The following is a 15,277-nucleotide window of genomic DNA, read 5'->3' as shown; positions in this document are numbered from 1 at the left end:
AAAAAATGTTTGGATCCAAGTAATTATTTTTCTGCAAGGTAAGGTCTTGAAAGATCATTGTCAGTTCGGTTCTCAGGATTGTTGTTCCTTGCAGAACTGCAGAGAAGTCCGTTCCTGCTTCTGGAGTTATTCACGTCATATTTGTCATGGCAAGTAAACCTACACAGAATTTTAGTGGGATTTTATTTTTTCAATTACATTTTGTAAATTATGTGTTTAGTATGAAAATGTGTGAAAATTAATGTATTAACCATATATTAATATATGACTGAGAAAAATACCACTTTGGATTTTGATAGTTAAAATTCTATCTCTTGCAGTTGAGAATTAACTTTGGTGTGGGGGAACGAGTTCTGCATTCTCAGCAAAGATCTCAGCTGAATGATTTAGCTTGGCACCTGGTTGAACTACATCATGAACATGGTAATGTCACACTGGTAATTGATAAACATGATAGAACTAGTGCAAAAATGCCTGGAATTCTCTATGAATTAAACATCGATTATGGATTCTACATAGGTGGTACTAGTAAACTTGATGTTCCCTACCTTGTTGGAGCACTACCCAGTTTCCGAGGATGTACTGATGATGTGTTGTTCAACCACAGAGACATTCTGATCCCTCTGAGACCGTCTCCTGGCTTCAAAATCATCCATGAAGTTTCGGTGGGATGCAGTGATGAATTCTTTGTGGGTGAAGAAGAACCCATTAGTTTCTTCAGTTTCAGGTCCTATGTTTCTTTCCCATCATGGAATGTGGACGATGAGGGAAGTTTCGAGTGTACATTGCAAACCTCAGCTGCACGTGGCTTGCTGCTTTACCACCCTGGGGAAGTGGGAGATTTCATTGCAATGGAAATGGAAGGTGGTTTAATTAAAGCTTATGTTGGAAAACATAGACATAGAACCCATCTTTCTTCTCGTAGATCGGTCAGTGATGGTCGTTGGCACTACATCAAGCTGAAATTTACTGCAGAATATTTGCAGCTGACATTGGATGAAGAAACTGTGAAAAAATCATTGCCTCCCCATAGTAAGCTGCCAATTCTGAAGGGATCCCTCTTTGTAGATGGTGTAGAAGACAGCATATAATCAGAAGTGGTTAAATTAGAGCTAATCTCAGTATCTGGGAAGTGTGCCAGAGGAGGATCCTTCAAAGGTTGCTTAAGAAACCTGAAAGCCAACTCAGAAAAGAAATCACTGAAGAATGTTCTGGTAACTAAGGACATTTCAGCTGGATGTGAAATGCAGAGTGCTTTTATTACAAATCTTTCTTTAGAGATGGCTGTAAAGAACCCTTTTGTGAAAACAGCCCCAGCATTTGCCATTTCTCATGAAAGCTCTTGTCTCTCTGGGCAAGGAAGACAAGAGCCACCTTTTAGTTCTAAGTAACTTGATTGTGCCAGAGGGTGGACAAGCTTCACTCGAATCTAAGCATATTAAGGTCAGCTTAGACTTTGAGAAGTTAGGAATTCATCAATCACAAATTCTTTTTGAAATAAAGGAACCACCTTCTCATGGAGACTTGAAACTAAATATTGGACCAGTGCAGGAGGTAAATACATTTACTATGCAAGATGTGTGGAAAGGGAAGATTCTTTATGTCCATGATGGCTCTGAGGACACTTATGATTATTTTAATTTCTCCATTTCTGCCAGCAGTGAGAAGATCATGCCTCCGTATTTTCAAGAAAATGAGCAGCATGTGTTTAGCATTACTGTCACTCCAGTAAATGATGCACCTGAGATCACACTTCCTGAGGGAAACTTGCTGCTTCTCTTAGAGAGCTCAAAGAAACGTTTGACTAGAGACCTGATAAAAGTGGTAGATAAGGATACTGATTCTCAGGGTCTCAGTCTTTCAGTCCTTGGAAATCTGAATGCAGGTGCAGGATTTTTAGAAAACTCAAAGCATCCTGGAAAAGCCATTACTACTTTTTCTAATGAGGACTTAAGAGAAGGTACTGTTTTCTTTGTCCACACAGGTGTCAAGAACTCAAGGCTTGTTCTCAGGGCAAGTGACGGTGAGAAGGTGAGCAACACTGTTGTGTTACGTGTCCTGGCAGTTCCTTTGGATTACAGAGTTGTCAACAACTCAGGAATAAATCTACTCCAAGGTATTACAACTCTTATAACACCTAGGCATCTGGCAGTTGAAACAAATGCTGTCCTCCAGGAACTGGAAATACAGTACGAAATCACAGAGCCACCTCAGTTTGGTCAAGTCCAAAGGCAGCATTCAAGGGGGGAATGGAAGCAAGTCAATTGTTCTTCTCAACACTCTCTTCAGCGCAGCCGTGTGAGATACTGTAGCACTTCTAAAGAAATTCAGCTGGAAAATGTTACTGACCAATTTAAATTCAAAGTTAGTGTAGGAAACAGAATCAGTGAAGAGCACACATTTCTGATCAAAGTGAAATGGTTAAGGTACACTTTATTGAAACACAGTCCTCTAGAAATTGAAAAGTCAAAGAAGAAGTACTTGAATTCTGATAATCTTTTTGCTGTTATTGCAGATCTAGAAATACCTGAAGATGAGCTTCATTTTAAATTGCTGTCTCTACCAAGGAATGGACAGATACTGCTTAATGACCAGCCTTTGAAAAAAGATTCAGTCTTTAGCCAAAAAGATATTACTGATCAAAAAGTGGCATATGAATTAATCAGCAGATACCATGAAGACAACTATAATTCATTTAGATTCCTAATTTCTACAAAGTATCTGGAATCAAATTTGTATGACTTTGAAGTCTACATCAAATCAGATTTTGGAAACATTATTTTGACTAACAATGGCCTTAATGTTACTGAAGATGAAGGAGAGTTAATAACGAGCGTGAAATTGTTTGTGCAAACAGTAAGTAATAAAACTTTCCAATACAAAGTTATACAGTTTCCTAAGCATGGGAAATTAAAACTTATTGATTTTTCAGGCCCTTCTGAGAATAATGACAATCTCACAACTTTCACTAATAAAGATATAACCAGTAACCGCCTTATGTATGTGCATGACGATTCTGAGACAGCGTTTGATGAATTTCTTGTCAGAGCTTCCAGCAAAGAGTCAGGAAAGTGGGAAAACTTTGATCCAGAAGTAGAACCTTTGTCAGTAGAAATTAGATTCAACATTTCTGTCCAGCTGAAGAATGATGAGAAACCAATACGCGTGATTGATACGATATTTAACATAGTGAGAAATGGGCAGCGGTTATTGACTTTGGCAGATCTTTGCTATCATGATCCTGATTCTGATTTTGATGATGGACAGTTGCTATATACTAGACGTGATATTTCCAATGGGGACTTGGTGCTAACAAATGATACTTTGCATAGACTCCACCAATTCAAACAAGTGGACCTGGAGCAAAAGCAAGTCGTGTTTCTACACCATGGTGCAGATTTTGGGTGTTCTTTTTGTGACAGATGGCAAGCACTATATTTCTTTGCTTCTAGAAGTTAATGCCACTGATCCTTATGTTAGGCTGGCAAATAATACAGGATTGTTGGTTCAAAAAGGAAAAGAGGGAACTGTTTCAACAGCTAACCTGAGTGCTACTACAAACCAAGACATAAGAAATGATCATGAGCTTACCTATGAGCTACTCTCTTTCCCAAAATATGGAAGAATATATGTAAATAATCTGTTGATGGATTCCTTTACTCAACGTGATCTGATAAAGGGGCATGTAACCTACAGGCATGATGACAGCAACAACCTTATTGACAAATTCAACTTTACAGTCTATGCTAGAGATGTCCATCTAAATGCTGAAGTGCAGGTTCGCATTTATTTGGAAAGTCAGCAGCAGCCACCAAGGGTTGCAAACAAAAACAATCTCTTGGTTGAAGAAGGAAAACTAGTTGAAATCAATAAAGGCAAACTGCAAGTAAGTTGACTGTGCTATCCATTCTTCCAGTCTTGTTGCAAGTTTTCCTCACTGTTTTTTTCAGCCATTGCAGTGTCTTTAGTTTGTGTCTTCATTTCTTTGACTCCTTTTGGTTACCACTAATATGACTGCATTCTGGATGCTTACTTGTGTAAATGCTGACACTAACAAGCTTTCATTTATAGGAGGGAAAACTGATTATGTTAAAGAAAAAAGGCTGCCCATAATCTTTGCATTCATTATATGCTGGTGCTTGAAAAAATTAGAATTTGGGGATGCTGAATGTATATTTGTTTCACTTCTAACAATTGTTGGTACTTCAGGTACTGTTCTTAGTTGAGCTGGTGGGAACTGCCAAGGAAGAAACGGTTTTGGTTCATTCAGTTTGGAGCTAGCCCAGTTAAAACTGTTCGAGGACTGCATCCAAAATTTTAAAAACATCAGATCACAAACCGGAGGCCATTTCGGCTTAGTTAATTCTTTCCTGCCCGTTGTTTGTGGGTAGCCTTCCAATAACCACCACGAGGGGGCTCTAACAGCACGTTGCTGTGCTGCTGAAATCCTTGTTTCAGGCAGGATCTATAGCTCTGAGGCCATTACTTAATTCCGCAGTGTATTCCTTTTCAAAATTACCAAATGTACTTGTGGTTACAGAAGGCTCCTAGGTCACATATATTTAATACGTATCTGCTCAAAGTATTGTATTGTTTTGGGAACCGTGTAACTCAATTAAGGAATGCCATTTTAGTTAGGTAGACAGTCCCAGTGAAAAATTCAGAAGAGAATTATAGTATTTCTCCTGTTTCCATTTGAATAATTTTGGGATATTTCCCTAAATTTAAGGTTGTTCATGAAAACAGTTCTCCATCTGAGATTGTGTTCACAGTAAGAAAGCTTCCAGTACACGGATACATTCAGAAGTTTTCCTTGGAAGAAAGTTATCTCAGTTTTGACCAAAGGCCAGTTTTGAGCTTCACACAGCAAGATGTCGACGAGGGCAAAGTCCAGTATGTGCAGACAGTTTCTAACCAACTAGAGGACCGTTTTTTTCTGGATGTGACCAACAGTGTCCGAACAGTGAGTGGAATAAAGATCTCTGTAGACATCATCCCCAGAATCATTCTACTGGAAGTACAGAACTTCACAGTAATTGAAGGGGGCTCGAAAGCCCTGGTGGAAGACTATCTAAAAATTTCTAGTAGGCATTTTGTGGGACTCAGCTGTGAATTCATTTTAACTGAGCAACCAAAACATGGGTATGTTGAAAACTCTCATGTTCCTGGAATAAAGTTAACCACATTTACCAGAAAACAGGTAACACATTTAGATTCGCTTTACTGTAATCATGATGGATTCTTTGTATTGCTGAAAGCTGTGGGGTTTTGTGGGAGGTGGTGAGATGCATGAGTTTGAGCTTTATTCTGGCCTTGAGCCCAACATCTTTCTGCAGTTTGTAGCTGGTCATTTGGAGTGGGGAGGGAGAGTACGTTGTACTGAACCACATCACTTCCTTGTGTGCTTCTGTGATAAACACAGTGGATTGATGGGCCACTCATTCTCAGGCAGCATTGTAGATACTCTGGAAATGTAAGATGACATAAGGCTGTGGGTACATTTTGAAAAGACTGGAGGATATGGTGTGTAAATTGAACAAAGAAGAAAGTGGAAAAAAAGTAATTTTTTTAGGTCATGTCTTTGCTCCGAGGCAGCCAGTATATGCATGATATGCTGATTTTCAGTCTTTTAGCTCCAAGAAACAAAAGAGTATAATAAGTCACCATTTACTAACATAAGCATAAATAAAGTCTTAGAAATCATAAAATGTTCATGCAAAAAATACGGAGGGGCATGACTAGACTTGAGTATTTTTCAATGTGAGATATATTTTCTTCTAGGCTCCTTAGTTTTTCAGCTTGTTGTATTTTTCAGGTGGAACAAGAATTAATCTACTATGTTCATGATGACAGTGAAGAACTGATGGACAGTTTTACTGTGATAGTAAATAACACGGAGCTGTGGAAACAAAGTTTGCCCCAAACTGTGTTTGTAACTGTTACTGCAGTAAATGATGAAGCTCCTGTTATAAAAGTTAACAAAATTCTTCAGGTATGTTAGTCAATATTTTGAAGTCTTAAAATTATTTCTGTTATTTTTGATGCCATTTGATGCACCTTCATTAACAGAGTATTAGATTTGTCTCTGGTGGGATAGTCAATATAATAAATAGCAGTTCTGGGATTTAGAGAAATTAATGCTAATGAAAGGAGGCAGTACAGGCAGTACATGGCTAATTTGTGTTTAGGAACACAAATGTTCATGGAGAACATTTTCTGCTGTTCTAATATAAAGTTTGTCTAGAAGGCTGAGTGAGTGTTCTTTTAATCTTAAAGTTACATGAAGTGTTTTGGACTGACCTAGGGCTTGTAGGAGTGAATGGCTGACACCTGGATCACTGTTATGTTTTAGTGTTGTTTGCTACGGTATCTTGAGGGCTGTTAATGAACATGTAACTTAGAAAAGTGCCAAGAGTAGTGATGATGAGAATGCCTTCCTATCCTGTGCCTAATGGGTATTTCTTGTACAAAACAGGAATGTTCTCTTCTTTAAAAGTTGCAAATAATACAATGCAGTCTGTGCAAATCTGGGGTGTTACAGGTCATCAAAATATTGGTGCAGGCACTGAAGCTATTCCTGTGTGATACTATAAGCTAAAAAACCAGCATGTTAACTTGTTTCTAACTCGGCCTCCCCCCAAAAAAATCCTGAAGAAAATGTTAAAATTGTTTACTAATGATACATTTTGCTCTTAATAGCTGAGTTTTTAATCATTGATATTTGAAAAAAAAATCTACAACTATTACTTCAATTTCAGTGCATTTTCAGATTCATTAATTAATTTATTTAGCTATAGCGTTGTTATTTTTTTGCGTTATCGTGGCACTCAGTAACCAGAAACGATTTATTAAAGGCACTGTGCCCATGAAGCCCCCATTTCCAATCTGAAATCTGATGAGTAAAAACAAATTAAGTGACTCAGAAAAGCAGAATGAAAGGAATTTGGATCACCTAATGAGCCAGTGGTCACAGTAAACCCACCTGGGAGACAGCAAGACAAAGAAAATACTTAGGAATAGGTTTGAAAGAAGCTAAAACAGGGTATTTTGAGATGATCATAACACTGTGTTATGTATTTAGCCTTTTCACATCAGAAAAGACATTTTAAATCAGCAGTAGTGGTATTGCACAACTTCCCAGTGACAGCAGGTAGTCTGTTATAATCTGCGCACAACCGAAGACACTCTGCCTTGTGCAGACACTGCTGGGCAGAGGGGCAGACTCCCTTTACAAGCATTTGAGTAATACAGAGCAAAAACTTTCCTGGTTGAAGTAATTACATGTACTGTGCAGACATCAGCACAGCATGCAGTAATGTTTAGTCACAGGGAAAAAGGCAATATGTCCAGTCAGACTTTTCAGTCTCCATTCTGGTGCGTTACTGGCATTGAACTTCAGTCCTAACAAAACGAAGGCTATGCAGTGCATGGCAATGCAGCTTATGGATTTTTCTAAAAATATCTGTAAGTGTAGGCTTCCCAAGAACAATGATAACTGGGGAGGCTGTTTGCTTACCCAGAACAAGGATGCTGCCTTTGTGCCTGTGATTATGCTAGTCAGGCACATGCTGTTGAGAAATAATCTTTGGTTTTGACCAATATGCACACATACAGTGGATTCGTGTGCAGTCTGAAACAAAGCTGTCAGTTGGATTATATACTGGGAGGAATACACTGAGATGATTCTTCCTTAAATCAAACTTGCACATCCCAAATAGGTGGGAGAAAATGGTTGAGATGAGATAGGCATTCCTGTGTAGGGTGATAGTGGCTGACCCCACGTTCTAGCCAAGCAGTTTGTGCTCCTCAAGGGCATTGCTAGTGGTGGCAGCTGAGTAATAGACTGTTGCTTTTAAAAATGCAGTAGCTCTTTCATATATTTTATGGGGTTGGGAATGTATAAAATGAGGAACCAGTACTGTGAAAACTAAAGTGCAGATGAACCATTTGAGTTGACTGAAGTTCAGCCCCTCAGAAATTTTGCAGGTTACAGTATAAAGAGTTAGAAAGCAGTGCTATTGTTGGCATCTGTTAAGAAATAGCTTCTGTGAAGAGCTGCATTATATAGCAGCTATGATGTTGGTGTGGATATATGGAAGTTAATTTTGGCCTTTGTCATGGGCTTCTGGCCAGATGCCAGAAACTGTTGGTCATGTGCACATATACTGAACGAGTCCAACTCTAGCTCCCCCACTTCAGAGGCATCTATAACATCCTTTCTTCAGACAACTTTGTCTGTTGTTACCAAGGTTGTGAACACCATGAAGGTTATGAACACCATGGAGTTTGTGTGATAGACAACCAAACATTTTGGGAGTTGTTTCTGTTTTTTCTCTAGGAAGTGAAAGTAAGTGAAGGTTTTGGGTGGGGTTTAGTGGCTTTCTTTTGTTTATTTGTTTTGATTTGTTTGTTTGCTTTTCCTTGACTAAGAATTTATGACATAACGTATGAGATACAGAAAGTTTTATAGTCCTGAGAGCTTCTGTAACATATGGTGGTAATCCTTGCATTTCTTTTAAAGCCTTTCCATTGGAACAAATTCAAGAGGGGTATGTTTACATAGAAACTTATATTATCAGCATTTTAGGTATAATTTCCTAAAGTTTCCACAGTTTCTGTGGACATTTTTTTTTTCTGTGTTGGGAATGGGTAAGGGAAATAGGATGTTTTAAAGAAAATTGCCCTCCTGGCATTACTTGCTGCATTTATGTATGTGTTTAAAGATATTTGTAGGTAGCAATACTGTGAAATGACTGTATCCTCCTTTTGCCACAAGAGGGCTATATTTTCCTACAATTAGGTTTAAAAAAACCCTAATTTGTTGTTTTCTCTAAGTCACTCTCTAAAGTGTTAAAATGGCTATGAATATAGAGTGTCTGGTAAGATGTGTGGCATGCAAGGAGATACTGATGAGCCGAATGCTGTAAGTAGAGCAGAATGAATTATTTCCCATTGGCAAGGTCATGAACCTTTTTTGGACTATGGCTGTGGGATGTGTTAGGCACATGCAAAACTAGTGTAATGCTACATCCTGGAAGTTCAGATATAGTTTTTATGGTGTTCTTCAAAGACATCTTGATCCCAGATATGGAAAGTAAGATGCTTGTACATTTCTTGCTGTACCGTCAGTGTTTGCTTCCCTGCTGCTCTTTTCAGCTGTTAGATCTCCTTTCATTCCTCAAGGATCATGTTGCAGGTCATGTTTAGTACTTAAAAAGCATTGTGTGTTAATGTGCTAGGAAAATGGAATTAAATACTTAAAAGCTTAGGCTTTTAAGATTGTATCTCTAATATAAATTCTGCATTGAAATAATTGATATTGACATATAGAAAAACCACTTTTTTCTATAATTAGAAATTATAGTTCTTTTTTCCTTTAGTAAGGAAAAAATTTGAAACTGAATAAGTAATTTGTAGTAACATCCATAGTAATTTCTTATATTTTTGCATATTCTATGTCACCTTTTATTTTCTGTGTAGAATAATCTATGTCTGTCTCGTGTTGACCTCATAAGCCACCAGCCTGCCTGTAACAAATGTGGATAGAGCCTTCCCAAATCTTTGTTCGCGAAGCCTGGCCATGATGATTAATCTACACGAGTGCTAGTGAGATGAGGGTCTCGATACAAAACCTGTGACACTGATACGCATATTTGCTGCCACTCACTAAGTCACCTTTTAGGATTAGTTATCATCCTGTGTATTCATAGGTGTCATTCCTTATCAAAATTTGATATTAGTAATTACATTGCAGAGAAATATATATTTCAAGGGAGAAAATAGCTATTTGCTGGTTGCAAGATATTCTCTGTTATAAACTTATGGTTCAAACTTTTTTCCTACTTATAAAAAAACCCCATTTAATTTCATTTTAGTATCTCTTTTTCCATGGCACATATTCTGTGACACAGTGTAGACTGAAATCTTTCCTCTATTGATCATCATGGCTGGGCTTCGCGAACGAAGATTTGGGAAGGCTCTATCCACATTTGCTGCAGGCACGCTGGTGGCTTATGAGGCCAATACGTGACAGACATATCAGATTGCAAAAGGCACAACAGAAAGACTCCTTAGATGATGTATTTTGCAAGACACGGTTCTTTCTGCGTTGCCTTTTCTCCTCGAGAGTGATCCTGCGTGAGTTCTCAAAGGAGACAGCTGCGTTATAGATGGTGTGTCTCCAGGCCTCCCGATTGGAGGCCAGAGTAGACCAGTTATGGTGATCAATATGGCCAAGGCTGAGATGTTGTTTCAGGGAGTCCTTGAATCTTTTCTTCGGGGCTCCTCTCATGCGGCAGCCAGTGGCAAGTTCACCATAGAGCAGGATCTTAGGGAGGCGGTGGTCCTTCATCACCCCAGTGGCTTTAAAAGGTTTTCTTCCATGGTTTTTATTAAAAAGTAAAATTAATACTTAGGGAAAAATCTGTGATTGCTGATTTTTGGTTTTGGCAGAGGTAAAATGACCTTTGTCAAAGATCATTCTTCAGGCATTTGGTGTGATGTTACTACCAGATATTTATTAAGTGTACTAAGACCTTAGGAAGACAGGAAGGGATGATGTAGTGTGTATTTTGAAGCTCAAGCTGAGATATTTAAAGGCTTAGGCTTTTAAGATTGTATCTCTGATATAAATTCTGCATCGAAATAATTGATATTGACATATTGAATATTTAAGAATTTAATTTCATATTGAGATAAATATGTATTTTTCTTCGTTAGCACTTTTGTCTGTAATGCCAAATAAATACAGCAGAGATGAAGAATAAAATGGGCTGTTGCTTATTCTTTCCAAACAAGGAATTAACCAGTAAGATACAGATGAAACTCAGAAAGCAGTCCTTTCTGCTTGAAAGGAGAATCTTACAGGTTCTCCATATCTTCAGCTAAAAAACGAAGAAGCAATTCATACAATCATCATTGCATCATAGAATGTTAAGGGACCTTAAAGATCTTCTAGTCCCAACCCCGCCTGTCATGGGCAGGGACACCCCCCAGTAGCCCAGGTTGCTCAAGGCTTTATCCAACCTGGCCTTGAACACTTCCAGAGATGGGACATCCACAACTTCCCCGGGCAATCTGTTCCAGTATCTCCCCACCCTGACAAGTAAAGAATTTCTTCCTAATATTTAACCTAAATTTCCCCTCTTTCAGTTTGTGTCCATTACTCCTTGTCCTATCACTACAGTTCCTGTCGAAGAGTCCCTCTCCAGCTTCCTTTTAGGCCCTCTTCAGATACTGGAAGGTGCTATGAGGTCTCCACACAACCTTCTCTTCTCCAGGCTGAACAGCTCCAACTTCCTCAGCCTGTCTTCGCAGGGGAGGTGCCCCCGTCCCCTTATCAACTTTGTGGCCCACCTCTGGACTTGCACCAACAGATTATTTATTAGAATTAAGTAATGGTATTTATACCATCTTTCTAAAAACTAGTTAGCTATTTTGTCTGGAATCATGACCTCACTAGGTGCTAAGCAGCTATTGGAGGTGTTGGTTCTTTCATTTCCCACTGAACTGAGCACCTCTGTGGGTTGTTTGGTGCACTATAAAAGGGTCTTTAGTGCGTGTTGTTAGGAGGAAATAATGCAGCTACAACAAGTGTTCCATTTGTATTAAAGTTTTTGCTGTCCCCAGGCTGTTTTTCTTTTATCTTTTCTGCTGGTGAAAGTAGAGCATGTTGAATGCCTTGCCTGCTGTGAAGTACATGACACTAATATTCATGTGTGTGTGTTGGAAAGTAGCTCCTTGACTCAGCTATCATAATACAATTTTTGTTATGTTTGTTAGGGTTTGCGTGGTGCCTGACAAATAGAGCACTTCTGCTGCAACTCACTGAAACTCTTAACTGGTGCAGGGTGTATGTGCTTGTACTGTTCCAAGGTCTCGTATTTTGAAAACCATTTGCCAACATTAACTGTTCCAATCTGTGATCAGAGATTTGGATGGACAGTAAGGAAACTTGCCATAGCTACTAGTGTAGCAAATCTTTATTCTAGTCTTTCTTTTTCTTTGAGTTATGTATCATCCATCCCTGTCCCCTCCCCATCCCCCCCCTATTTTCTTTTGTATGCATTTTCTTTATTTATTTTTATTATTTTGTTTTTCTAGGTCTGGATGGGTTCCGTCACAGAAATAACTATTGATGACCTCTGGGCAGAAGACAAGGATTCCTCACCATCAGAACTGGTGTATTCAATTACTCCACCTAGCAATGGGCACTTGGCTGTGAAGTCTTCTCCAAACAAGAGCATCCTTAGTTTTACCCAGGCTCATATAACTGAAGGGCATCTGGTATTTGTACACAATGGTATGTGATTTCACAAATACCATGCCTGCTACCAAAATACTGTTCCTATTCATTATACTTGTGTTTTTAATCTGTTACAGATGCCATTGTAATGTCACAAAGATTTCAGAGACTATTTACATGATCTCACAAATTAAACAGAGAAGGGTCTGATGCCTACTTAAATGTGTGCTTACTGGGAAACCTTTGTGTACTGGTGCTTTATTTAATAGCAGCCTTCTTTCTGAAAGCAGTTTTTCAGTAAGGAAATGTTGCCATGCAGCTTTCAGAGATATGAAATCCATGTTTTTGACTATTGTGGTTGAAAATTGCCTGAAGCCTTTCTATCTCACTACAGTGCAGAGCTATTCGTGGACCAGCAGTCTCAAAGACACCTGCCATGATGTGGTGGTGATGGATGATCAAGCTATGGTGTGATGTCAACATCCCTTTCAGGCTGTGAAGGAATTCAGCTTTAAACATTGACTCTTTGTGCCAGTGGCCAGAGCTAGAGATTGGGTTTATTGTGCATTTGAGAGAATGTGTGGGGAATAAAAGAAGTCAGGGCAGCTTCATGCATCCTTGAGTGGTAGTGCTGGGAAGCCACAGGAATGAACGTCCCAACAGAGTTCCATGCAGAGGAAGAGGTGGGGATTTTATATGGTGCCTATTTCCTGCTCCAGCTCTATTACCATGTTACCTCAGCTGAAAGAAGAAACTTGTTCTACGGAAGGAATAAACCATTTTTTTAGGATGGAGATAGAAGAGGTACAGCGCTGTCTTGCCAGCCCCAAGGCAGGCTGGAATTCCAGTACTCCCTTGGCTGCAGCAGTCACTCCAGATCTATACTGCGTCTTCATGAGGTTGATGTGCTCTGACTTTTGATGCACTGTCTGGCAGAGTGTGTATATGTTACTGAAGTTGCTTTACAAGCAGTTGCTGGTGAGCTATAAGAATCCTCAAATAATTTGGCCAGGAAATTAAAGGTCAAGAGCATGACAAAAGTGAGCCAAGCTATTTAAATTGTTCCGAGGGAGACTTTGACGTATAAAAACCCCTATGGTGGTAGGACAGTGGAAGTGTCAGTGTGAGGAAATCAGTTCCCTTCTGTGTTCCTGAAAGGGCACATGTGTATCTGTAGTCTTAGGGAGTGAATCTTGATTAATAAAAGTGAAAAGAACAGAAAATTTTGTTTTCAAGTGAGTGGAAGTGTGGCTTGTATAGTAATTTTATAACATAAAATTGACCAGGTGATATTTCAGGTCTTGCAGCTGCTCTGTCTCTGCCATCTGCTCAGCCTCATGGCCTCCAGTGCTTCAGAAAGGACTCTGAATATTTTACTTCTTTTCCTTTCTCTGTCAGTGATTTTCTTTGCTCTCTCATCTTGAACTGTTGCTAGAAATGAACTTGTTACTCTCATTTTCTTGCTCCCAGCCTTGTCCTGTGGCCTTTCCTTGTGTTCTGCTGTCATTCAGATTTTTGTCCCTTTTCTCTGTCCCTTGTCGTCAGTCTTAACGGTGTGCACTAGCTTCTTTGGGTCCTCTTGGGAAGTGCCCCTATCTACTCTTCTACCCGCTGTAGCCCTTCCAAGGGGAAGAGCAGCATCCGCTTGGCTGAGACAGCTCTTCCATTCCCTGGCTACTCCTTATGGCACCACACACATCTTTAACATCTGTACCTGGCAGTGACTCTCCATTCTTAGTGTCTTTTTTACTGGAGTACTAAAGAAAGTACTACCGTACTTTGCTTTTGTGCTTCTAAGTTAGACCTCAAAACTTTCCCTTCATCTTTACTCAGCCTCATGCATTACATTATGCTGCTAATTCTGTGCGGTGAGTTGCAAATCTCTCCTGTCTTTCTCATGTTGTCACCTTGAATGTTTTATTTGTTTCTTCCGTAATCCCTGACTGTTCTGTCACCAGCATAAAAGCAGAACCAGAACGTACCTTTCCTTTTCTGTACTCCTCTTTCAGCATGAGAATTCCTTGTCTTTTCCACCCTTCCTTCACTCTAGAGAACTTCCCTCCCACTTTTTCCGTATGGAGTCTGCCCACAAATCCTGTCAGTATTTTTCAAAGGGCAGTACTGAATTGAACTCTTGTTGGTTCTGAAGTTGTAATGTCTTTTCAGTGCAACTTTTACAGCCCTCTTTTTGGTGTCCTTTTTATCGCTTCTGATCAGGTGTGTCTTTGAAAATTAATTGATAAAGTAATAAATGCTCCACCCAAGCAGAAGTTTGAGATGTAGTTATGTTCCTGACTGCCGATGATAAAACATCTGGGTTAATCAAGCAGTTGACCTGCATTAGCCAAAAAAGCAAATGAGGGTATGTAAGCCGGGTGGTTTTTTTTCCAACCTAGTTCAAATACTAGACTCCCTGATGCCTTTTTAAATAAGCAGCTTCTTCATTTATATCAGGAGAAAACATCAGAGAATAAAAACTGTTAAAATAAAAACTGTATGACACGATCTTCCAGACTGCTTCATTGTCTGGCTGGATATAAGAGCCAGGGGCGTTGTTAACATAGGGATGTTATTAACTATAATCTCAGAACCCACATTTGATTCTTCTGGTATGTTAATTTGTAGTTAGGCAAGGTGTTCTGATCTTCACATGCAAGCACCCTCTGGCTTTCAGGATCTATATTCTTTTAGCAGTATCTTGTGGCTAAATTGGGCAAAGCAAATAGAACAGCATGGTAACTCTTTGCAACAGCTAATGTTTCAATGTCTCTACCTAACTGAACAGTCTGGGAAGCCTCTGCTTGAAGCAGTCAGTCAGTACTGAGAGATGTATTTTTACAGGAATCCACTCAGACTCCTGGAGGTATTTTGCTATGGGTTGTGCCAAAGTATGTAAAGGTCCTAAGATTAAAGGCAAAAATGTGCATTTATTATGAGTACACATAACCTCTGAAATATTTTAAGCTGTGACAACATACATACTTCAGCAAAGCTGAAGCACAGCAAAGAGGCAAAGGAAACAACCCAAGGGTT

The 15,277-nt window shown here is 39.2% G+C and overlaps 1 protein-coding gene across 1 annotated transcript in view; it reads left to right on the top strand.

Moving 5' to 3' along the window:
* LOC116780428 (chondroitin sulfate proteoglycan 4-like) overlaps window positions 1-15,277 on the top strand; it is a 41,746-nt gene that overhangs the window by 8,985 nt on the left and 17,484 nt on the right. Inside the window, 6 exon segments of the mRNA XM_032675430.1 lie at window positions 321-1,343; window positions 1,345-3,404; window positions 3,406-3,886; window positions 4,730-5,200; window positions 5,816-5,992; window positions 12,103-12,301. Of these exon segments, the coding sequence (XP_032531321.1) occupies window positions 321-1,343; window positions 1,345-3,404; window positions 3,406-3,886; window positions 4,730-5,200; window positions 5,816-5,992; window positions 12,103-12,301 (4,411 nt within the window).

The sequence above is a fragment of the Chiroxiphia lanceolata genome, chromosome Z, assembly GCF_009829145.1.
Source record: "Chiroxiphia lanceolata isolate bChiLan1 chromosome Z, bChiLan1.pri, whole genome shotgun sequence".
NCBI classification, from domain to species: domain Eukaryota; kingdom Metazoa; phylum Chordata; class Aves; order Passeriformes; family Pipridae; genus Chiroxiphia; species Chiroxiphia lanceolata.
The sequence above is the reverse complement of the archived record's forward strand: the minus strand, read 5'-3'. Positions and strand labels throughout refer to the sequence as shown.